Source organism: Bufo bufo, chromosome 6 (genome assembly GCF_905171765.1).
Source record: "Bufo bufo chromosome 6, aBufBuf1.1, whole genome shotgun sequence".
In the NCBI taxonomy this organism is placed as follows: Eukaryota; Metazoa; Chordata; class Amphibia; order Anura; family Bufonidae; genus Bufo; species Bufo bufo.
The window spans coordinates 125,095,538-125,119,531 of NC_053394.1; the positions used below are offsets into that span (position 1 = coordinate 125,095,538).

Genomic DNA, 23,994 nt, shown 5'->3' on the forward strand with positions numbered 1-23,994 from the left:
AATAAAGTAGGTGCATCCGCCAGCAGCGCAAGGGATATCACAACCAACGCAGAAAGTGCCGGTCTTCATAATTCTCCCCCATTTGTTTCTCGAATACTTGTACTGTACATGGACTAAATTGTGACCTAGTCCAAACTGTCCGGGACCCTAGGGTAGAAGGTTCAGGGTCCAATCCTTGGTGTTGCTGAGAAGATGTCCCTCTTACCAAAACCTCCTCTGAGTTGTCTCCTGCCATGCTGTTGGAGATAGAAAGGCTATAGCTGTCGCTTTAGGCTTTACGGTTATTACTTTAAAAGTACCTTTTCTCCAGGTGTTACAGATATTCTCCATATGCAATGGGTGTAAGATGGGTAACCACTTGGATAACCAGGGGCAGAGAAATTGCCACTTGACTCCATTAAAGTTTCCCCACATGCTTAAAAAAATAAAAATATTGCATTAAAGAACTGTTCCTGTAAAGAATGGAGAGTGATGACGTCTAATTGAAGTCTATAGCTTGTGCCCGTAATTATCATTTATAAATATTACAGTATATTGCCAGATCTACAAAAAGAATGAGACTACTCACACACTACAAGTTCAGCACCATTGTCAGTTATCATTTGGATTATAGTTTAGATTATTCCAAAGTTACAAATTAAAAAAAAAAAAAAAATGGATGTAAAAGCTCATCAGACATTACCTGGGCACTTATATAACTTCTTTGCCTGGGCTATATCTCCCCGGCTGAGCCGCATGCGCTGTCCAATATTCTGAATCTGGCTGAGAGGTTGTCGAGGACGAATTGTGTCAAAGTATAAACCCCTATTGACAGAAAGAAATATGTTGCAGAATATTTTCTGAATAAAAGTTAATATTGTTGAAGTATTCTTTTTATATTTCTTATTCCAGTCCAGGACACTGAGGCCTATTGCACACAACAGTATTTTGCTGTCCGCAAAAAATACGGATGACATCCGTATGCATTCCCTTTTTTTCAGAACAGAACAGCTGGCCCCTGACAGAACAGTTCTATCCTTGTCAGTTATGGGGACAATAATAGGACATGTTCTATCTTTGAGCGGAACGCATATGGAGTACCTTGCGTTTTTTTTTGTGGATCCACTGAAATGAATGGTTCCGTATACGGGGAAAAAAATAAAAAATAAAAAATAAAAAAAAAAGTTTGTGTGCATGAGGCCTGTGGCTCCCTTGCAGATGCAATCAACTATTTCGAAATACCTAAAATGATGCCTTTAGTGCAAGGAGGACAGAACTATTGCTCCACCAACTGGACAGCGGAGACGGCATTTGAAAGGAGGGAGCATTGCATTCCATATTGCTATTTGTGGATTCACTGGGGCTATCCATGGGATAACCACTTTAACGCCTATGTGCACCTTTGCAACCAATGCATTCATAATAAAAATGAAGCACTGTTGCAAATACCCTTGATGAGAAGTTTCCAGAGTCTCCATGGTAAAAGACTACAAACAACCCCTAGGTCAGCAATAAAACAGATCAGATAGCAGAAATGACCACTACAGGATCAGATTACCTACAGGGCTTGTTTGCAGTCTATAACAAAGAGCTCACGGAAAGTAAAGACACAAATAGTCTCGATTAAAAATGTAAAAAATTTACTAATTTGAAAAGTTGCCATATTTGTATTTCAGATATACGGAGCAATAAAAATTAATTGCACTTAAAAAAGGTGTTATCACAATCCCTCCCTTTTCTAAAACACACATACCCACCCATCCCCTGGTTGAACTTGATGGACTTCTGTCTTTTTTCAACCTTACTAACTATAAGGCCCATTTCACACAAGCAAATTTTCCACGCGGATGAATCAGTTCTGCGTTGCGCGAAAACGCAGCATGTTCTTTAGGCCTCTTTCACACGACCATTGTTTTGGTCCGCATCCGAGCCGCAGTTTTGGCGGCTCGGATGCGGACCCATTCACTTCAATGGGGCCGAAAAAGATGCGGACAGCACTCCATGTGCTGTCTGCATCTGTTGCTCCGTTTAGTGGCCCCACAAAAAAATAAAAATAAATTCTATTTTTGTCCGCGCTTTGCTCACAAGAATAGGCTTTTATTAAAGGCTGTCCGTGCCATTCCGCAAATTGCAGAACGCGCACGGACACCATCCGTGTTTTTCAGACCGCAAAACACACCACGGTCGTGTGCATGTAGCCTTATTCTGCGTTTAATACAGCCCTGGCCCCATAGATGTGAATTGGCTTCAGTGAAAAATCCATTGCATCCAGAAGCAAAATGCGGATGCAATGCGTTTTTCACTGATGGTCGCAAGAGATGTTGTTTATAAACCATCAGGTTTTTTTTTATCACAAGCGTGAAAAACACATCAAAACGCATTGCACCCGCGTGGAAAAAACTGAACGCAATCGCAGAGAAAACTGACTGAACTTGCTTGTAAAATGGTGCGAGTTTCACTGAACGCATCCGGAGCCAATTCTTCACACTCGTGTGAAAGAGACCTAAGAAAAGACTAAGCCCTGACCACCAGATTGCCAGAAAAACAGGTGAGCAGCCCGATGCTAACCTGTAAACAGCACAGCTTAGGCTACTTTCACACTTGCGTTCGGAGCGGATCAGTCTGGTGTCTGTACAGACGGATCCGCTCCTATAATGCAAACGCTTGCATCCGTTCAGAATGGAGCCGTCTGCATAACTTTTTTTCAGATCCGATTTTTCACTTCGTGAAAACTCAGATCCGACAGTATATTCTAACACAGAGGCGTTCCCATGGTGATGGACACGCTTCAAGTTAGAATATGCTAAAATAACTGTGTACATGACTGCCCCCTGCTGCCTGGCAGGTGCTGCCAGGCAGCAGACCCCCCCCCCCCTCCCTCCGCCGGATATTTAACTCATTGGTGGCCAGTGAGTTAAAAACAGGGGGGGGGGGGGGGGGGGGGCCACCATTGAGTTAAATATAGGGGTGGCAAAAAGAACTGTGTACATGACTGCCCCCTGCTGCCTGGCAGGTGCCAGGCAGCAGGGGGCAGTCATGTACACAGTGACCGACTCTGTTGACGTTCCCAAGTGGGGTGGTGAACCCCACCAATGAGTTAAATACAGGGGAGGGAGGGAGGGGGGGCAGACCTCCCCCCCTCCCCTGTATTTAACTCATTGGTGGCCAGTGCGGCCGGCCCCCCCCTCCCTCCTCTATATTTAACTCACTGGCCACCAAATGAGTTAAATACAGGGGAGGGAGGGAGGAAGGGGGGGGGGGGGGGGGGGGGGTGGGGTCTGCTGCCTGGCAGTTCTTTTAGTATATTCTAACTTGAAGCGTCCCCATCACCATGGGAACGCCTCTGTGTTAGAATATACTGTCGGATCCGAGTTTCACGATCTAACTCAAATCCGATGGTATATTCTAACATAGAGGCGTTCCCATGGTGATGGGGACGCTTCAAGTTAAAATATACCATCGGATTGGAGAAAACTCCGATCTGATAGTATATTAATAGGGACTCCTGACTTTACATTGAAAGTCAATGGGGGACGAATCTGTTTGCAATTGCACCATATTGTGTCAACGTCAAACGGATCCGTCCCCATTGACTTGCATTGTAAGTCTGGACGGATCCGTTTGGCTCCGCACGGCCAGGCGGACACCAAAACGCTGCAAGCTGCGTTCGGGTGTCCGCCTGCTGAGCGGAACGTAGGCCAAACTGATGCATTCTGAGTGGATCCGCATCCACTTAGAATGCATTGGGGCTGTACGGATCCGTTCGGGGCTGCTTGTGAGAGCCTTCAAACGGAACTCACAAGCGGAGGCCCCGAACGCAAGTGTGAAAGTAGCCTTACTGTGCTAGGCCGTTTCTGTAGCTCCCGTGCACTGCAATGGCAGCTACGGAAAGAGGGGAGCGCTGGCCTGCTCAGCTTTTTCCCGGCCACCTGGGGCCAGGGCATAGACTCATCTGGCCTTAACATTAATGATAAAACCCCTTTAATCACCTGAGCAAAGCACACTGAAATAAACTCAAAACTTAATAGGACACCATATAGACATGCAATCCACTGACCACTACAAAAATTAACCTTGCGAATTACAATATAATGTGTCCATATTCACGCAAGCATAGGTTCTACAATTCCTTCAGCAAGCAGTCACATAGCACGAATAGCGCTGTGTGATGTGAGATAACCATTTAAAAATAAAAAAATTTATTCAAAACTTTTAAACACAAAAAGGTAATTTATTATGTCTCCCTATGCCTTTTTGGCCCAAAATAAATAAATATATAAGTTGCATAACCCTGTCTTGCAACTTTTTAAACACCCGAGTGCCTAAATTTGGGAGTACGCGGCATTATTAAGTGGCCCTCAATGCTGGTGTAAATGACTGAAATCTACTCCAGTCAGGAGTCTTCAATCTAGACACACAGACCAGCAGAGGTTTAGAGTAGGACCTGCCTGACTGAGACCACCTTGGCAAGGGTAGGTGGGCACAGATGGGTTTTGATCAAAATATATTGGCTGAGAGAGTCTCAGATTTTGGGCTTATGCCCACGAACGTAAAGGCTCCGTGAGGCAGCCGCATGCGGACCCATTCACCCGCCGTATGCGGTCCGCAGCACGGAGCCCCTTACGTTCGTGTAAATGAGCCCTTTTATCAGAATGAGGGCTTAGTCCATTTATAAGGTTTGCATCTAGTGCATTATTTTATGTGAATTTCCTTTTAGAAGTGTAGCCATGTACATCCGCATACTCTGCCATCACATCGTACAAGATGTTCTGTCTTTTTTTCTGCGATTTCAGCAGAGGATGTGCCTAATCTATGACTAGGCCTGAGCCTCATCATAAAGCGAATCCTCAAACAGTGCAGGAGAAATCAAAGATCGGTGTAAGACACTGGTCTCTGATAAATAACTTCTACTCTCTCCCTCTCTTCAACAACTAGGTGTTGCCAGGTGGCGGCGTCGGTGGGGCGTGTGGTGATCCCTACAAACTCTGACATTAACCAATCAGATGACCACCAGACTGTTAAGCGAGAAAGCCCATTTAAAACTGAGCATTTTAACATGCATTTGTTAATTTCTTCATAAACATTCAGGAAGAACAATGCAGAAAAAATAAATACATGCTCTTGAGTTATACAATAAGAAATGCAAAGCATTTACTAAAAACATCATGTCTGGAGAGGTGAAAGCTCCTCTTTAAAGGGGAAATTCACAAACCGATATAGAATTATCACGTTAAATCACTTACTGCATCAATGGCAGCTCGGTTTCGTATTCACTTCTGTGCAAACTAAATACTACTACCACAAAAAGAGTACCTACAAAATTGACTGCATTTTTATCCTATTCCTTCAAATAGCGTCTACCTCCGTACAATGGCTCATTCATGGTCAAGTCTGATATACTTGTCATTCCTGGAGATGATTCTTTTATCCCCAAAGGCTCTTTTCACGTTATAGGAAGATTAATATCTTTCATTCTTAGAAGCTGTTCAATTGACGGCTGATGAATTGCTAATTCCTAAAGACGTACGTAGCCAAAACTGGACTTGCAACGCTAGGTAAAGTCTTTGTTCAAATAAAAACCATTTACCAGGAATTGAACTTTTAAAACCCCCATCTCCTTGGAGATTAGACAGATTAGAGAGTTTTGCTCTTTTATTAAAAATAAAATCAAAGTGCAGAGACTCTACAAGATCATAAAAAGGACCTACAGCAGAAGAGAATGTCTTTCTACATAACGCCATGTTTATAAGGTATCCAGCTGAGAGAACGCTGTTATTTTCGATTGGGATTTTGAAACTGGATCTTTTTTCCCCCTCAAAGCATTCAATTTCACCCTCTTTAATTACCAGCTTTCCCTAATGCTTCATTTCCAGCTAGCTCCGAACCAGTTAGATATGGAAATTATTTCTATTATCTTGAAAGTGCCTTTGCTTGCAGTACTGAGAACTCATCGCTTCTCGGTTGGAAAAGGATCATGGAAGCTTTAAGCAAAAGTTAGAAATTGTGTACACAAGTATCCTTAATAGTAATACTCAAAGTACTACAAAGGCACCGACATGTTTAAGAGGTAACTTTTTGGAGTGGCTGCAATTGTACTTTTACAATATTTGATTAGTTGGTTCAGTGGTAAACAGCATTCACGTCATGTCTTTTCCCACAAAAGTACAACCCAATTCCAAAAAAGTTGGGACGCTGTGTAAAATTTAAATAAACTAAAAATGTAATGCAATGATTTCCAAAACTCTCAAACCCATATTTTATTCACAAAAGATCATAGAACACACAAGATATTGATGATTCCTGTGTGATGTAGGGTTCTAGCTGCTCAGTTCTGAGTCTTCTTTGCTGGACTTTTCGTTGCACGATGTCCCAAATGTTTTCTATTGGTGAAATGTCTGGACTCCGTTCAGCACCCAGACTATTCTGTGAAGCCATGCTGTTGTAATGGATGCAGTATTTAGTTTAGAACAGTCTTACTGGAATATGCAAGGTCTTCCCTAAAAGACACATTGTCTGGATGGGAGCATATGATGTTTTAAGACCTCTATATCAGGCATGGCCAACCTGCAGCTCTCCAGCTGTTGTAAAACTACAACTCCCACCATGCCCTGCTGTAGGCTGATAGCTGTAGACCAGGCATGCTCAACCTGCGGCCCTCCAGCTGTTACAAAACTACAACTCCCAGCATGCCTGAACAGCCTACAGCTATCAGCCTACAGCAGGGCATTGTGGGAGTTGTAGTTTTACAACAGCTGGAGGGCTGCAGGTTGAGCATGCCTGCTGTAGACTGTCCGGGCATGATGGGAGTTGTAGTTTTTCAACAGCTGGAGGGCCGCAGGTTGGACATCCCTGCTCTATATAATGTTCAGCATCAGTGAACTGTGTTCACAGACAATGATTTCAGGAAGTGGTCATGAGCCCATGCAGTAATTCCCAGTATAGAATCATACCTGTTTTTAATGCACTGCCACCTGAGGGCCTGTACATCATGAACATCCAATACCGACCGTCGCCTTGGCTTTTGCACATATCGATTTCTCCAAACTTAGCAACAAATTGCTCCTTCAGCTTTTTTTTTTCCATTAGTACCACTTTGAGTCCTTTGCTGCCTGTCACAACTTTTTTGAGATGCGTTGTTGCTATCAAGTTCTAAATTGGTAAATTTTTTTCATGGAATGGTAAAATGTCTAACTTTCAACATCTGATATGAGTTTTATGATATATTGTGAATAAAATATGGTTATATGATATTTGGAAACTATTGCATTCAGTTTTTTTTTTTACATTTCTTTACATTTTATACAGGGTCCCAATTTGTATTTTTTTGGAATTGGGGTTATACAATCTGCATATGCTTTTAATACAAAAATGAGAATAAAACTTGCCAGTGACCATTGCTGGCAGCTTACGAGAACAAAAGTTAGAGCTTATTGAACTCCAACGCAACAGATCCCCACAATTTCCATGGGTGGAGAATCAAGACATCCCCCATACACATAAGATGGTTGGCTGGTCCCGTCGAAATCAATCAGTTCAGCCAATGTTCATATAATGAAGGCAAAAAGACCAGCCCAGGCTAAAAGCAGCTTAAATTAAAGAAACTACAAATCCCAGCATGCAAACACGTTCGGCCAACTCCCATAGAAGTGAATGGAACACTCAGGGAGCTGTAGAACACCTGGAGTGCCGGAGGTTGCTGATCCCTCACCTATCAGATTGATGAGGGTCCAGCACCATCACTGATCAGCTGTTTCGGGTTGCTGCATTGCTAGAAACTATACTGTGTACAGTACTGGAGGCAGACAACGGCATACAGCAGCTAATCTTCCATTTAAGTGAATGAAAGCGGAGCTTCAGTACGCATGCTATGGAAACTACACAGTGTATGGAGCCTCCTGGGTTTCCTGATCTGTGGTGGTACTGGATGACAGACCCCCACCGATCTGACAAACTATTCTTAAGATAGGTCATCAATATTGTAGCCTGGAGAACCCCTTTGATCATGGCCCCCTTATGCTGCATTGATAGACAGTGGCGTACATAAAGTAGTAAGGACCCCATAGCAAGGATCAAACCAGGCCCCCCACACAGGACAGAAGGGTTTCCTCCTAAACCTCTTTCGGTGACCCTTGGGCCATTTTTTCCCACTGCCTCATTTGCTAAAAGTTGTTTCTTTAGAGGGTAGAGACCTGACCAAGTTTTCACCCTCAGTAGAAGAGGAGATGATCCCAACTGGGCCCCCTATTGCCCTGAGCCCCATACCAGTCACATAGTCTGCCGCTATGGTAGTTACGCCCCTGTTAATAGATAAATGTCTTGAATTCATGCACAAATCATTTTTGGTGAATTCACGGTTTACTGACAAAATGCTTGTATATACAGAAGAAAATAAAATAAAAAATTGTAACTGAGCCACAAGCATGAACTAAACCAGACAGAAATGACTACGAAGCAACTGTGCCATTAGCTTATATATCTAACAAGAGGCCTTTGTATGTCTATAGTTTACAGGTCATTACTCCAGGAAAACGAGTAGGATGAATTATGTTATTTTTTCTTACACCATACAGCTTGTAAATATTCCTTAAGTACACTACCAGGTGGTCACATATCACATTTACCAGTGGCACCAGGACAGCAATAGTTTACAATATGTACTTGTGTAACAGAGTAATGCAATGCCAACAACCGTAATGAACAAACTCCTTTTAAAAGGTCATAAGAACATCTGAGATTAAGAATTTATTATGGGGCTTTGGGAGGAATTCTTCATAAAAAAAAAGTCACCAGATAGCAGCCTTATGTCAACTTAAGTTAGTTTGTTGCAATTGATAGACACAACGAATATGGCTTTTAACCACGCGGATTTTGCGCTTCTGCATTCATTTTCTAAATACATTCGACCTGCCTACAGCTGCCCCTTGGGATCAGTTTACAGTTTCCGCTTCTATATTTGTGGCCATTTAACAATTGACCCCAGCAGGAGGCAAATCTACGTTAGTTTACACTTACAAGCTACACAGCTGTGTTTCCATAGCCTAGGAAGCATATCCTCCATTTAAACAAGGCAAAAGGGGGAATTATGGACTACTTGTCTTGCATGTATCATTTGGGGTAAATTTTGGCCTTCGCTCTGCCATACAAAAGGATCTCCATACCTTCTAGAATATATTCCCTGCATTGATAAAATGCATTTCGACAAAGAACCAAAAAAATTCTAAGGTCCGAGCCACAAGAAGGAGTCGTATCTATACGATTCACACCTGATTTTGACTTCCAAAACTGCATAAAAAAACCCGAATGTGTGCCCTGATTTACAAGTACTGTATATTCTCTGGTCCAGACAAGTAAGTTGGGTTGAGATGGATACAGAAATTTTTTCTAAACTCTGCAACAAGGTTAGGGCACATTGTGACAATATCTTTACCAGACACGGATTTAAAAGGTAAATTGGTTGGGTTGCACTCGCTGTCCAGTCTGTGAGATGCTTCAGTGGAGGGGATATAATCCAGATAAAACAATAGTAAGAGATACCACCGCACACTCAGGGTTAACATGCAAGTAAAAAGAGCCATATGGCTCTAACTCTAATGGCCACATCTATATAGACGTTGACCTATATTTTCCAATACCTTTTACATATCGGTTTCCATTCTGTATAGCCATATGCCTGCCTTATTATGTAATATAACCTTTTGCTCCTAACTAACGAATTTCTGTTCCGTTTTTTTTATTAGTGACTTATGTGACCAAGGTCTGAAATGACTGAAACGTCAAGATTCGGAGTCACAAAAATAGGCATTCTTCCGTATTTACCTATGTATTTATTGGAGGATATGTCACAATAAAAGATTTACTTGCATGTTAACCCTGAATGTGCGGTGGTATCTCTTACTATTGACACTGATTTAATACAGAGTTTCTTGAAACAGTGACCAATTCAGGCAAACAGTTCAAGGGAATGTAAGAAACGTTGTATTTTCTCTGATTAGCTATATTACATCGTTCTCCTTCTAGCCACATTCTTCCTTCCTTCTCCTTAGACTTCACGTTTATCTCCGTTTCTTTAAATAAGCCTTTTTTTGACTTTTCTGTCTCACTGTAACTCACTCCTCCTCCGTCTTCTAATGGAAGTATGAAATCTGTTCCGTCAGTGATCCAACAGCTGTCTTGTTTCTCAAGATGGATTTAGCAAAGAATGTTAGTTTATGAGGGAGAGAAATCTTTCTCCAATACGATATATTACAAAATTTATTATATTCCACTTTTCTTCTGATTTATGCAAAGTTGGTTGAAACAACAATGACCAATTAAAGCCCATCACTATCTAATAAAGACACGTGTATGACTACAGTTAATCCAGATCTTCCCCTCATCTTCCTATACCAGGGCTCGCCACTCTGTAGATTTCCTTTAGCTGGCCCTCCACATGCAGAACCAACACGAAAGGTATATGATGGTCATTGTTAAAATTAATTGCAATCCATTTGGTCTCCTGAACTATGCAGGTTCATTAATGTTGGTTCTGCAGATAGAGACAGCTAAACATCATAGATATCAAATTTACTGAATCCTTAGTTAGTAAGCTGGCAGACGACTGTGGTGTTGGAAGAGAAGAGCAATACTGACTGCAGTGAAACTTGAACTGCTATATTATGGATGGGAAAGGACAGTATTTAAAGTGCAAAATAAATAAAAACCCATAGATGTAATACAAAAGCACTGAAAACATTATTGCACATTACACATTCAATACATAAAAACAGCTGAGGCACTTAAAGGGCACCATTTAGCAGATTTGCACATAGGAAACTGGCCGACCTGTTGCATGTGCACTTGGCAGCTGAAGGCATCTGCGTTTCTGAAAAAAATAATAATGCAAATAAGCCTCTAGAAGCAACAGGGGCACTGCCATAACTTCTAGAGGCCTCAGCACCTTGACTGGTCCAGGCAGTGAAAACACCATCATGCCTGGCCCTGTCAAAATGCAGAAGGTGCAGCAGTTACAGAGAGAGCTGAGCCTCTAGGGGTAACTGCAACACCCCCATTGCTCCTAGAGAATAATTTAGCCGTCAAGCGCTCATGCAACAGGTGAGTCAGTTTCATAGGTACAAATCTGCTGACCGATGCCTTTTAACAGGGCAAACAGAAAAATAACAAATTCTATGAAGAACTTAAGAGACATAACCTTAGATTCCAACCTTGAGAATGTGTTCCGGGCATAATGCATGATACTGTCAAAATCATATGTCTCTCCCAAAGAATTCACTTCTCCTGGTTCCATCTTAAGGAAGTTGTATTCCTGACCTATGGAAAAAAAAATGATAATTATATAAATATATACAATCTGCAGCCTTCGGCACTCCAGCTGTTGTGAAACCACAACTCCCAGCGTGTCCTCTTGCTCGGCACAGAAGTGAATAAAACATGCTGGGAGTTCTAGTTTCACAACAGCGGCAGTGTGGGAAGTTGCTGTCCTCTGCCCAAAACTGTATGATATTACTTTGATAGGTCTCCACAAAATAATGAGCAAGTACCATAAATGTCTGATCGATAATGATGACCGGAGGCTTCATGCATAGGACCGTTTTTCTCATTTTGTACAGAGTGGCCCAAGAAAAAAAAAAAAAAGTAGCCCGCCTCCAATATCTCAAAATCAAACTGCCTAATAGTAAATCTGTCCTAGTTGTCCTTAGCAACCAGAGCTCAGCTATCATTTTTTCAGATCCCTGTAGGAACTGAAAGCCGAGCTCTGATTAGTTGCTCATAGCAACCAAGACTGATTTATTATTCAGTTTGATAAAAGTGGCCTATGGTGTCAGAAAGATGGCGTCCTCCCTGGAACAGTGAATAGTGATTGTGGAAGACTGTGTGTGAAGCAGATCGAGGAAACGCAAGAGGAAGGACCACTGAGGAAGGAGTCACTGCCAACTCCGAAACGCGTCTGGTGCACAAGTCTCAAGTAAAGCAAGTAAGAAACCGCAGCGTATTATCTGCGCAACAAAAAAAAAATTTCTGGAGCGCTTTCTACATATCAATCAGGAAGAAATGCAAGTCCATTTGTGTCTAAACTAACAGACACCAAGGTAACGCCGATAATCAAGTGGGTCAAAACATTTATACCCCGGCGTCCAAAACGGACAGTTTCTTTGCCTGCCACAGTACCTTACTCACATATATCGAGAGCGGACCGGAACTGAGGCCTCTTGTGCTGCAACACGTGGGACGCCACGCCAAGCACGAGTGACCGGACAATATACCGCTTCAAACAGTGAGTAGTGTGTTCATACACACCAAGCCATTATATCGCATTAATTGATATGCTGTAACAAACAGCAAGCAATATACGAGACTTTGTATCACATTGCAACATACTGGCCACAGCTGCTAGTCATTTCCCGACAATAGGAGAGACATAGCGAATATACCACTGCGCATTTGAACTTTAATACCATCAAATTCACCAACCTTATTGGATATCAGTGACACTTATACTGGCTTTCTCAATTTACATAGATAGTTATTTATGTATTAACTGTATTTTAGTGAATGTATTTTATGCTATTCCGGTACCGTATATTATTTTATTGTAACTAATAAATAGTCTAAACGCATTGGCTGCAGTTCCATTTGATCATCATATGAGGTGTGCCCCTCTCCTCCATATAGTTCATTTACCTACCTAGAAGATTGGGGATATCTTTCTTTTAGGGGGAGCACCCATTCCGTATAAATTGGAGGGTGAGCCAATCCAATCCTACTTTTAATGGTCTTAACCGGTCTGCCCCTTTCAAAAAACAGAACCCATGGGAGGTCCGCAATTTATATAATTTTTTTTTAGCAAACAGCACTTAATGCTGATATGTGTACCCTTAATGTATTCGGAGGTAATCCCTTCTCAAATCCTGTTCGCAGGAATCCTAAAACTGCTTGAACAGAAAATTTCTGAGAAGAGACCTTAGCTTGAACACACCAACTACAGAAACTCCTCCAAACTTTAGAGTAAATTTTGGAAGTCACCTCTTTCTTGCTGGTCATCATGGTGTCAATAATGGCATCCGATAAACCCCTAGACCTCAATATCACCCTTTAGGTTCCATGCTGCCAGATGTAACCTTTCTCCTTTGGGATGACAGATAAGATCCTGTGACAACAGATCTCGTTTCCAGGGAAGAATCCATGGGCTCTGAACTGACAGGTCCTTCAGCAAGGGAAACCATGGCTTTTTCGGCCACAGAGGAGCTATCAAAATAACATGGGCCCTGTCTAGCTGGATCTTTTTTAGTACCCTGGGAATAAGTTGGAGGGAAGAGGGGGGGGAGGCGGCATATGCCAGTTGAAAGTCCCACTTCTGTGACGGCGCGTCCACACCTATGTTCCTGTCGAAGGGGTTCAGGGAAAATAACTTTTCTAATTTTGTGTTTGCTGCAGAGGCAAATAGATCTACTTGTGGGGTCCCCCATAATTCTGTGATCTAAAGAAAAACCTGTTTTTCTAGGCTCCATTCTGTTGATCTTAGTGAAGTTCTGCTTAAAAAGTCCGCCTTTGTGTTTAGGGATCCTTTTAGGTGTATAGCTGACAGGGATCTTAAGTGAACTTCCGCCCAAGAAAAAAAAATGTTTTCTGTTAACAGGTTCAGAGCCAAGCTTCTTGTTCCTCCTTGACGATTTAGGTAGGCAACTACTGTTGTGTTGTCTGTCCTTACTTGAATGTCCTTTCCTTTTATGTAATGAGACAATGCCTTTATTGCTTCCCAGACAGCAGCCAACTCTCTCTGATTTGGAGAGGGGTCTCTGACTGTCAGACCATTGTCCTTGGAAAGAGATGAGAGCAGTGCGCTCCCATCCCCAAAGGCTTCATCTATCATAATAACTAGCAGATGTTTGGGATTCCAGGGAACCCCTCATCAGATGTTCTGGATTTTTCCACCACTGCAGGGACTGATTTACTAGTAAGGGAATTTGAACTACCCCCCTATAACGATTCCTGACTTCCAACACACTAATATCCACTGTTGTAGTATCAGAGTGTGGAACTGTGCCCATTTTACTGCCGGGTTGCACGAAGTCAAAAGAACCCAGTAGCTTCATAGCCTCCCTGATTGTGCATACAGATTAATTTTGAAATCTCGAAACCTTTTCGCTTATCACCATCACCTTCTGAGTTGGAAGAAATGTTTCTTGAAGAGTAGAATCTAGACTGGCCCCTAAAAAAAAAAGTTAAATTCTAAGATGGGCAAGGATTTGATTTTTTCCAGTGTATCAGACAGGTTGGATAATAAAGGGTCTGACAAGTTATGAACAAGTTCTTTTCCAGTGTATGTTTTGAGCCGCCTACAATAAATAGATAGGGAATGATTAGGATGATTAGGATGTTCCGCCTTCTTAAGTGAGCCACCACCTCTAGCATTACTTTGGTAAACACCCTCGGGGTGGAGGTGATTCCAAAAAGGGAAGTACTTGGGACTGATGTAGTTCTCCTCCGACCCCCCCCCCCCCTCCCAAAAAAAATAAAAAATGAACCTGTTCCGGCTTTCTAGGTTTATTATTAGTCGGAACCCTCCATCTGTTTTTTTTTTTTTTAACCAGAAAGAAATAGCCTTTTTTTGATGCGAGAAAGGAACCGGGATAATAGCTTTTTGAGCTAAGAGATTCCGAATCCCTTCTTCCAATTTTTCTTGCAAGAAGGACAATCTTTGAATTGGGGTTACCTTGAAGACGTTTAAGGGAGGAGGAAGACAAAAAGTAATATTGCAACCTTTTGCAATAATGTTTAGTACCCAAGGATTTACAGTGATCTCTTCCCATTCTTTTACGAACAACTTTAGTCTTCCTCTCCCACCTGAAACCTGGAGTCATTGTTTGGAAGATTCTCTATTTTTGGGGTAAACAAGAAGCCTCTGTTTCCACTCTTGATTTTTTTTCCTTTGGACCAGTGTGTTTCCCTAGTAGATCTTTTTGCCTGAAAGGTACCCCCTTTTTTAACTCTTCAAAAGGGAAATTTTCTTTTATTTGTATCCTTAGGAAAGGACTTTTTAGAGTCTAAAGCCTTTTCTAAAAATGCTTTCTAAATACTGGCCAAACATCAAGTTTCCATGAAAAGGTAAACTACATAATTTCATCTTGGAACTGATATCACCTGTCCAAGATTTTAATCAAAGAGCTCTTCTAGGCACTACTGCTAGTCCAGTTGGTTTTGCTGCCATTCTGACTGACTGCCGTAGAATCCCACAAGAAATCCACTGCTTTTAAAAGCAAAGGGAAGGAGTCTTTTGGTGTGTCATAAGGGGCTCCTCCTTTTAGGAGAGCTTCTAACTGCAATAACCACCTTTTCAAGGATCTAGACACAGACGTGGCAGCAAGCTTAGATTTGAATAGAGCAGTGCTAGCCTCCCAGGTCTTTTTTAAAGTCTGATCTGCTTTCTTATCCATCGGGTCTTTTAGGGTCCCTATGTCTTTAAATGGAAGTGCATTTGCACCTTTGACAAATTTTGACAGACACATCAACTTTAGGGCAGGATGTTAGCAAGGCCTCATCCTCTTCACTAAAGGGGAGGCGACGTCTCAGTTTTCGGGATAAATAATTTTCTATCAGGTGTTTTCCATTCTCTTTTTACTAATCCCTGCATGTTTTTGTGGATTGGAAAAAACTCTTTTGCTCCAGTCCACTAAACATTTGATCTTGGATGGACCTATGGACTTTCTCATCCGAGAGATCCATAGTCGCCCTGACCGCTTTTATCAACTCTTTTGTATCTTCAGAAGAGAAGAGAAGGTTTTTGAATTCTCAATCAGACCCAGATGAATCCAAAGAGTCCAGATCCTCCAAATCTGATGCCTGTTCACTATCTGCAGATGAACTGGAGACACTTCTTTTGGGATCCCTATGTTTTGAGCTAGATGTCCCCGGATAAGCTATAGGATTTTCAGCTAGGGCAGACCTCAGCTCTTCCCTAATTACATCCCTTAGTTCTTCCCTAATAGACGGGACCAAGTCTTGCCATATTAGTAGTACATTTTTTGCAGAGTTTTTTACTATATGTATCAGGCAATTTTACTGAACTTATAACACCCTTTAGTTTTCGGACTAGACTTAGCTTTCTGAGCCCCATCCTTATCACTCTGCATACATACAGGAAGAGGGAGAGACAGAGGTACAAGGGGTTAGCATTAATAACATAACCAGCATTCCCCCCAAAAAAGACTTACTTACAATAGTAGGGCCCTGTGAGGTCTCCACCTGACCAGTACCTAGCTCAGACATGTTTGTCTGCACTACCTCCGATCCCCTTAAAATACTCTTACCTGTAGACATCAAAACAGCGGGCGACCTCCGCCATGATCATGCGCGCCAATTGTGCGTTCCACCGACCGGAAGTACTTCCTGGAACGCACATGAACCGCATCAGACTTCCAGTGGAGTCATCGCGAATGCCGAAGGTATCGGATCGCGATGAGCTTACAATACAACCGTAGGGACTCCCTGAGTGTCTGGTCACACATGGACCCCCACGCCCGACGTGCTGAGCGGGAGGTAAGGAACAGGGATCTTGAAGGGCTCACCAGTACCTCAATAGCCAACTAAGGCATGGGTGCTGCCTTCTTCCCTCATGTGTATAAGGCATTCCATTTTCTTCTATCCACCGCCTCTGCCTGCCTTAAAACAGAAACAAGCTCATAGCAAGTGCCATGAGGATGATCCATCTCCCACCTGGAGGGACAGGAAGACACCGAGGAGGATCAAATTTATTCTTCCTGTCCCTACCTGGCTGGAGGCAGGTTATCTCATGGTATGCAGTCATGGATGAAAGGGAAAATATGGGATGCAAGCGGAAGGTATCAATTGTTTGCAGACCAAATATGGACACTGCTGTGTGCATGAAGCCTTACAGAGAATTTATATTTATATATTAGTTTAGTATTTATATATTAACGAAATCTCCTGCTCAAGAGAATTTTTATACCCTTCAAGTTCTTTGTGCTGCAATTATGTCAGGTTGTATGGCCCAACACTTGGCCGCCGAGCAACAGTTGCTCGCATTTCCTGCAGGGAGGATAAGTACACAGACCAGGATGCTCAGAATATTCTGATGTTCGCTCACCTTGCTGTATGTTTTCTCTTACAATTGTCACATGTTCATCCCTGTCTGGACGAGTATGTTCATGCCAAAATCCAATCACATGTCCCAGTTCGTGGACCACAATGCCAAACTTATCACAGTTCTTTCCTATGGATATAGCCTGAGGACCTCCTCCTCGTCGACCTACATATGAACAGCAGCTTCAAAAATTTTAAACACAGTTATAAATAATTTTCTACATTTTGTGTATTATCATCATTGTATGCCTTGTCCTCTATAACTGACCTAGTTTTCTATGATATATTATTAACTACATACAAGTGTCAGCAAAATACGATAGATATAATTCAGCAGTGAGCAATGAGTATCCTTAGGACAGGTCATCAATATCAGATTGGTGGGGGGGGGTCCAACTCTTGGGAGCCCCATTATCAACTGTTTGAATGAGCTTGTGATCAAGAAGGGACAAATGCTGTGTCTGTATGATCTCAGGACCATAAATGTTAGCTACTGTAGTTTGAAGAGATCTCTATTATATGGTTTATCCCATGATTAATATAAAGAATTAAAATCAGACATCATACAGTACATGACAATCTCATATCAAAGCTAGAACCAGCCCTGTCCCTCACATGGATCCACAGATCTCCCCATTCATTGTTCCAGTTGCTCCGCTAGATTTATATCAAGCAGGTAGCTCAGGAAGCTTGTCCTTTCTGCAGCAGCACTCTTCCTATCACAACTCAGAAGGCAGTTGAAGGATGTAACTGAGCATGTACGTCCACCTCAATGGACCGAAAAATAAGGTAACAAACAGCAGGTAGAGCTATACAGATACATTTTATTAAATTACTCAGTAGATCAACGGGTATTGTTCATTGAAATTGAGTCAGACGCCTACTTATTAACCTAGAAATCATGCCAGCTTTACACAGCACTCCACTGTAGAATACTTAAGAGGTTGTCCTGTCTAGAAGCAGACCAGAAATTTGCTTGGTCCCCCGACTGTTGCAGCTAATGACAGGCCTAAGCGGTCACATCTGCTTGATCAGTACATCACTGTTAGGGACATGCCGATCAAGCATATGTGACCACTGAGGCTGCACCAGTGGTAGCAGCGGTCACAGGACCAATCCATATCCTGGTCTTGTGGGAACTGGAATCCTCTGGGAACTGGGCAACAGCCCAGACACAGCAGGACATAAGATGAGGTAAAGATGATAAATACATATACACATCTTCTCTATGGGTCCCAGAAGATCAGCCATGCCCCTTCCTTCTCATGATCCAGTGTCTGACTAAGACAACTGACTAGAGTTGAAGCTCCCTCCTCTGCCCTACCTGTAGGATAATTCAAATATTGTTAAATGGGTTTTCCAAAAATTAACCATAGAATAGGTCATCAATATCGGATTGGTGGGGGTCCAACTCTTGGCACCCCCACCTATCAGATACTTGAAGGGGCTTGATCGTTCATGCGCTCTTCAAACCATACCAAGCATAGTGCCCTAATCCCATTCATTTAGGGGACTGAGATGCTCAGAGGCCATGTCACAGGCCTCACTTGTACACTGCAGCTTTTTCAAAGAGGAAATGCCAGAATGTGGACCCCCCATGATCAGATGTTGATAGCCCCTAGACAAAAGCAACAGTTTACTTGTTTTAGCCACATACAGACAACCCTGCAGTCAAACAGCGGGCGATAAAGTTCTCCTGTTCACTCTTATCATTCATTTCTAAGCTTAGGTTCCTTTAAAGTGGAGATCCATTGAAAATATAAAAAAAATTACAATGCATAAAAGTTATGAAGGCAGAGAAAAATAAATAAATATATATAATTTTTTTTTTTTTTTTTTAGACGAGCATGTCCACTGTGGGGAAACACACACACAACTTCGCGTTATGGACAGTGCTCCTGTAACATGAGCGCAGGGCACTAGAATGATTTATAATGCTGTGTGTTTCTGCCTGACCTCGCTGTAATGTTTAGTACTGATGGTATTATGTGAATACAAATCATTGCAGTGGAGATCGGGCACAGATACACAGCATTATAAAATCGTTAAATGCTCTGAGTTCATGTTACAGAAGTCCCGCTTCCACATGCAGGGTGGTTTCCGATGTGGACACGACCATCTGAAACTGGCCTAATGATGTAACTATTACTTTGTTCTGAATAAGCATGGAGTCAATTTTTCAAAAATGTATGTTGCTGCAGAAAAGGAAAAAAATAATTATAATTACTAGGGATGTCCCGATACCGATACCAGTATCGGTATCGGTACAGATACCGGGCATTTGCACGAGTACATGTACTCGTGCAAATGTCCCCGATACCACTGCCGATACCTGTGCGCCGCTTCTGTGTCTGTCCGCGGCCTGCCCCTGCATCTCCCACAGCTAACAGCTTCAGAGGCAGCAGCAGGCAGTGTAATAGGAGCCTACAGTGGAAGCTAGCTCCGCCCCACCCCTCCCCGCCCTCCAACCAATCAGAGGCAACCAGCACTGACTCACAGTGCAGGGACTCAGAGAATCGTCTGACAGTTTATTAGTTAAAAGAATCGTCACCGAGTCCCTGCTAGACGTCCTGCTCTGCGGCTCCCTGTAAGTCCGTCCGGGGGAAGGGGGGGCATTATTAGCATAGCATGTAGTGGAGCTGTGTGTGTACAGGGTGCATGTAGCAGAGCAGGAAGCCTGGCAGGGACTCGGTGACCGTCTCTGACTCATTCGATTCTTTTAACTAATAAACTCTCAGACGATTCTCTGAGTCCCTGCAATAACTATACATTGTAATTACATCAGTCTGCTCCACTGCATTCACTGCAGCAGAGCTGTGTTTGCCAGGAGCGAGTCCCTCTAAAGGTGATAGTGTCTGTCTTCTATGGCCCTACATTACTGTATGATGGCCACAAGACTATTATACAGAGGAAGGGGGCTTCAAAAATTGTTGTCCTGACTCCTTACAGTATGTCTCCTTGTGGCCGTCCCATACAGTATAACGTCTCCTTGTGGCCGTCCCATACAGTATAACGTCTCCTTGTGACTGGCCCCATACAGTATAACGTCTCCTTGTGGCTGCCCCCATACAGTATAACGTCTCCTTGTGGCTGCCCCCATACAGTATAACGTCTCCTTGTGGCTGCCCCCATACAGTATAACGTCTCCTTGTGGCTGCCCCCATACAGTATAACGTCTCCTTGTGGCTGCCCCCATACAGTATAACGTCTCCTTGTGGCCGTCCCATACAGTATAACGTCTCCTTGTGGCTGCCCCCATACAGTATAGTCTCCTTGTGGCTGGCCCCATACAGTATAACGTCTCCTTGTGGCTGGCCCCATACAGTATAACGTCTCCTTGTGGCTGGCCCCATACAGTATAACGTCTCCTTGTGGCTGCCCCCATACAGTATAACGTCTCCTTGTAGCTGCCCCCATACAGTATAACGTCTCCTTATAGCTGCCCCCATACAGTATAACGTCTCCTTATAGCTGCCCCCATACAGTATAACGTCTCCTTGTAGCTGCCCCCATACAGTATAACGTCTCCTTGTGGCTGCCCCCATACAGTATAACGTCTCCTTGTGGCTGCCCCCATACAGTATAACGTCTCCTTGTAGCTGCCCCCATACAGTATAACGTCTCCTTATAGCTGCCCCCATACAGTATAACGTCTCCTTGTAGCTGCCCCCATACAGTATAACGTCTCCTTGTAGCTGCCCCCATACAGTATAATGTCTCCTTGTGGCTGCCCCCCATACAGTATAACGTCTCCTTGTGGCTGCCCCCCATACAGTATAACGTCTCCTTGTGGCTGCCCCCCATACAGTATAACGTCTCCTTGTGGCTGCCCCCATACAGTATAACGTCTCCTTGTGGCTGCCCCCATACAGTATAACGTCTCCTTGGAATGTTATAGTTCTGTTTGCCTTTTGGTTGGTCAGTGGTCAGAAAATACATGTGTGTGTATTTTATTGTTAAAATTAGTATCGGTAATTGGTATCGGTGAGTACTTAAATAAAAGTATCGGTACTCGTACTCAGTCTTAAAAAAATGGTATCGGGACATCCCTAATAATTACCAAACTGACTATTGCTCAATCTTTTGCTTTGTATTTCTGCTCAGTTCACAAATTCATACAGCTGGCAGTATGCTTCAGGAAAAAAACATTATCCTGATGTAGACTGGACCGTATCCGTGGAATCCCATTTGACAGATATCCATCAGAAAATGTATAGTTGCCATATTGTTTTATTCCTATTTGACTGTTCACAGGCATCATGGCCTAAAGTTACAAACAGTAAGGAGCACGATAACCCTTATACTTACCCACATGTTCTGTAAGTAAAGACGATATAACTTTCTTCATCAGTTCTTTCTATAAATGTAACGCAGGTATATCTTTCCCAGTGTCTCATAGCTTGTTTAAATATTGCTCTTTGGTGGCCTATAAAATAAAATGATTAGAAATGTGATATGAGTATAAAACTATATAAGAAAAAAGAAAAGAAAATAAATCAGCCAATAGCAGGCGGCGACAAGCCTCCCTAGGACCCTAGGAAATTGCATATGTTAACAGTACAGACTGCATTTAATGTGATCAGTGCCTGTGTGAACCATCTATTGGACTACCTCAGTAAAGTACAGTGGACTTGCTACGCAACACCTGGCCTCATCATTGTGTGCACTAACACATAACATTCAGGGACCCTGCCTTGCACCTCAAAACTCATGTACACCAAAGGCACCCCACCTAACACCAGGCAGTAGCCCCAAAATCAGGGTATGCCCCAAAGATCGGAATTTATTATTTTTTTTATCACAACAAGGCCTAATACAGTGAGGACTGCCACTGAGTGCAGCACTTCTCTCCCGGGGTTTCACAAAAACAATTATACTAATGTATGTCCGTGATAAAATGATCAATACAACTATTACGACAACAGGACACAAACCAGTAAAGTTGCCTTGTATTATATAAGGGATGATTCCACCAGGCCATATTCTCTCTGTCCTTGAGGTTGCAGCTCTGCGGACTCGTTCCCCGTGTGGTTGAAGGCTATCAATAGTGGATTGATTTGCAGTCACAGCATCCAAGCTACCTTGTGGAGAAAGATGGAACACAGTTTAAGTATTTAAGTACATGATAGCCAAATAGCAATAAACAGCAAAAGGCAATTATTAGCAGTGACTATGGTTCGCAAGGTAGAGATCAGCAAAATAGGGATACCTGCCTCATGCATTCCATATTTTTCTCACTCCCATCAATAGAAAGGGCTACTGTCATCCACAATTTGCACAAGAATAAGACCTGCTCTATTTGAAAATAGCCACATAGATCCACAAAAAATATGAATGTTTGCATGGCTCCATAGAAATTAATGTTTCCTCCCTGCATTCAATAACTAACAAAAAAAGGAGAATGAGAGTGCCAGCATTTAATATACTTACCGTCAGTGCTAGGTCCCTGTATACTGGCTGCCGGCACTTAGCACTTTCCTGTTAATTACTGGGCTTAGGAAAGAGAAAGGAGGAGAACAGGACTGCAGTTATGAGGACTGACAGTTAGGCTATTCTCTCTCTTTCCTGTGCTCAGTAGCCAACAAAAGCACAGGGAATAAAGAAATGTACAGAGCTGCCAGAGCCAGGAGCATAGGCAGAGAGGGCACATAAAGGGATGTAGGGGGCAGCAAGATAAGAGGCAGGCTGAGAATCCTGCCTCTATGTTTCAGAGTCATCTTCACCAAAAGGAGACTCTTTATAATTTTTGCTAGAAAACAGGATCTAAACACCTTTCCCCGAATGAAGTATATTACAAAATGCTTCACATCCCTGTCCTTACACAATATTAAAAATAATCCCAAATGACAGCTACACTTCAATCTAATTTAGGAGTTTATACGATTTTAAAATGGCTATAATCATTTTGATTGGGAATTAAAGACTGGAGACTCAAATGCCAGTCATATTTAGAAGTTTAAAGGGAACCTGTCATCAACTTTATGCTACCCTCACTCAAGGCAGCATAAAGTAGTGACAGACCTGCTGATGTCAGCGGTGTGTCACACACGAGCTACAAGTCAGTGGTTGCCGAGAACCAGCATCATAATCAATGCAGCCTGGGCCTTGAAAAAGAGTCAAATCTACCTGAGAAGAGTCAGTTATTCATCAACTCCTGCTCTCTCACCCATCTACTGATGATTGGCAGTTCTATTCTAGGGAGAAAAGTAAGAAGACTGTCAATCATTAGCAAATGGGTGGGGAGAGCAACAAGTTCAGCATAAAATTGAGGACAGGTTCTCTTTAAGGGTGCATTCACACGACCTTATGTATTTTGCACTTGCAGTTTTTTTTTTGCGGATCCATTATAACAATGACTATTCCTTTATGCAAAATGGACAATAGGACATGTTCTATTTTGCAGAGATACGAAATGGACATACAGATGCGGATGAAATGAACGGCTCCGCATCTGTTCTGTAAAAAATGCGGATCTGATGCGTAGCAAACATACGGTCATGTGAATGGAGCCTAAGATGGGCTTAAATTATTAATAAATTCAGGCTTCTTTGGCACATCCCCTGGCGGTCCTTGTTCCGGAAAAGCAAATCAGAGCTGCCACTTTGTGGCATAAACAACAAATCAGGTGCCCCTTGGGAGTCTTTGCCTCCTCCGACAGGCCATGACCATTGGAAAAAGGCGCACATTTTTTGTGCAAAACCTGAATGCACCAAAAAGGTGAGACTTTACACCAGAAAGCTGTTCCCGCACAGTGAATTCCCTCAAATGTCTGAAGTTGTCAACATTTTAATTACTAGGCAACTGAATAATAAGGTCTATCCATATCACTTAAAGGGGTTGACCACCTTAAGTATCAAAAATCCAAAGTGCCCCAGACAATAGCCAAAACTATGAAGTATTAATTACTAAAGCTAAATG

At 42.6% G+C, this 23,994-nt stretch overlaps 1 protein-coding gene across 1 annotated transcript in view; it reads right to left on the reverse strand.

The window, feature by feature from the left end:
• TLL2 (tolloid like 2) overlaps positions 1–23,994 on the reverse strand; it is a 183,156-nt gene that overhangs the window by 25,973 nt on the left and 133,189 nt on the right. The window contains exons 4-9 of the mRNA XM_040437476.1: positions 22,011–22,157; positions 21,385–21,502; positions 17,081–17,259; positions 11,181–11,286; positions 683–804; positions 300–415 (exon numbers count right to left, since the gene is read on the reverse strand). Coding sequence (XP_040293410.1) covers positions 300–415; positions 683–804; positions 11,181–11,286; positions 17,081–17,259; positions 21,385–21,502; positions 22,011–22,157 — 788 coding nt within the window. The remainder of the gene's footprint in view (positions 1–299; positions 416–682; positions 805–11,180; positions 11,287–17,080; positions 17,260–21,384; positions 21,503–22,010; positions 22,158–23,994) is intronic.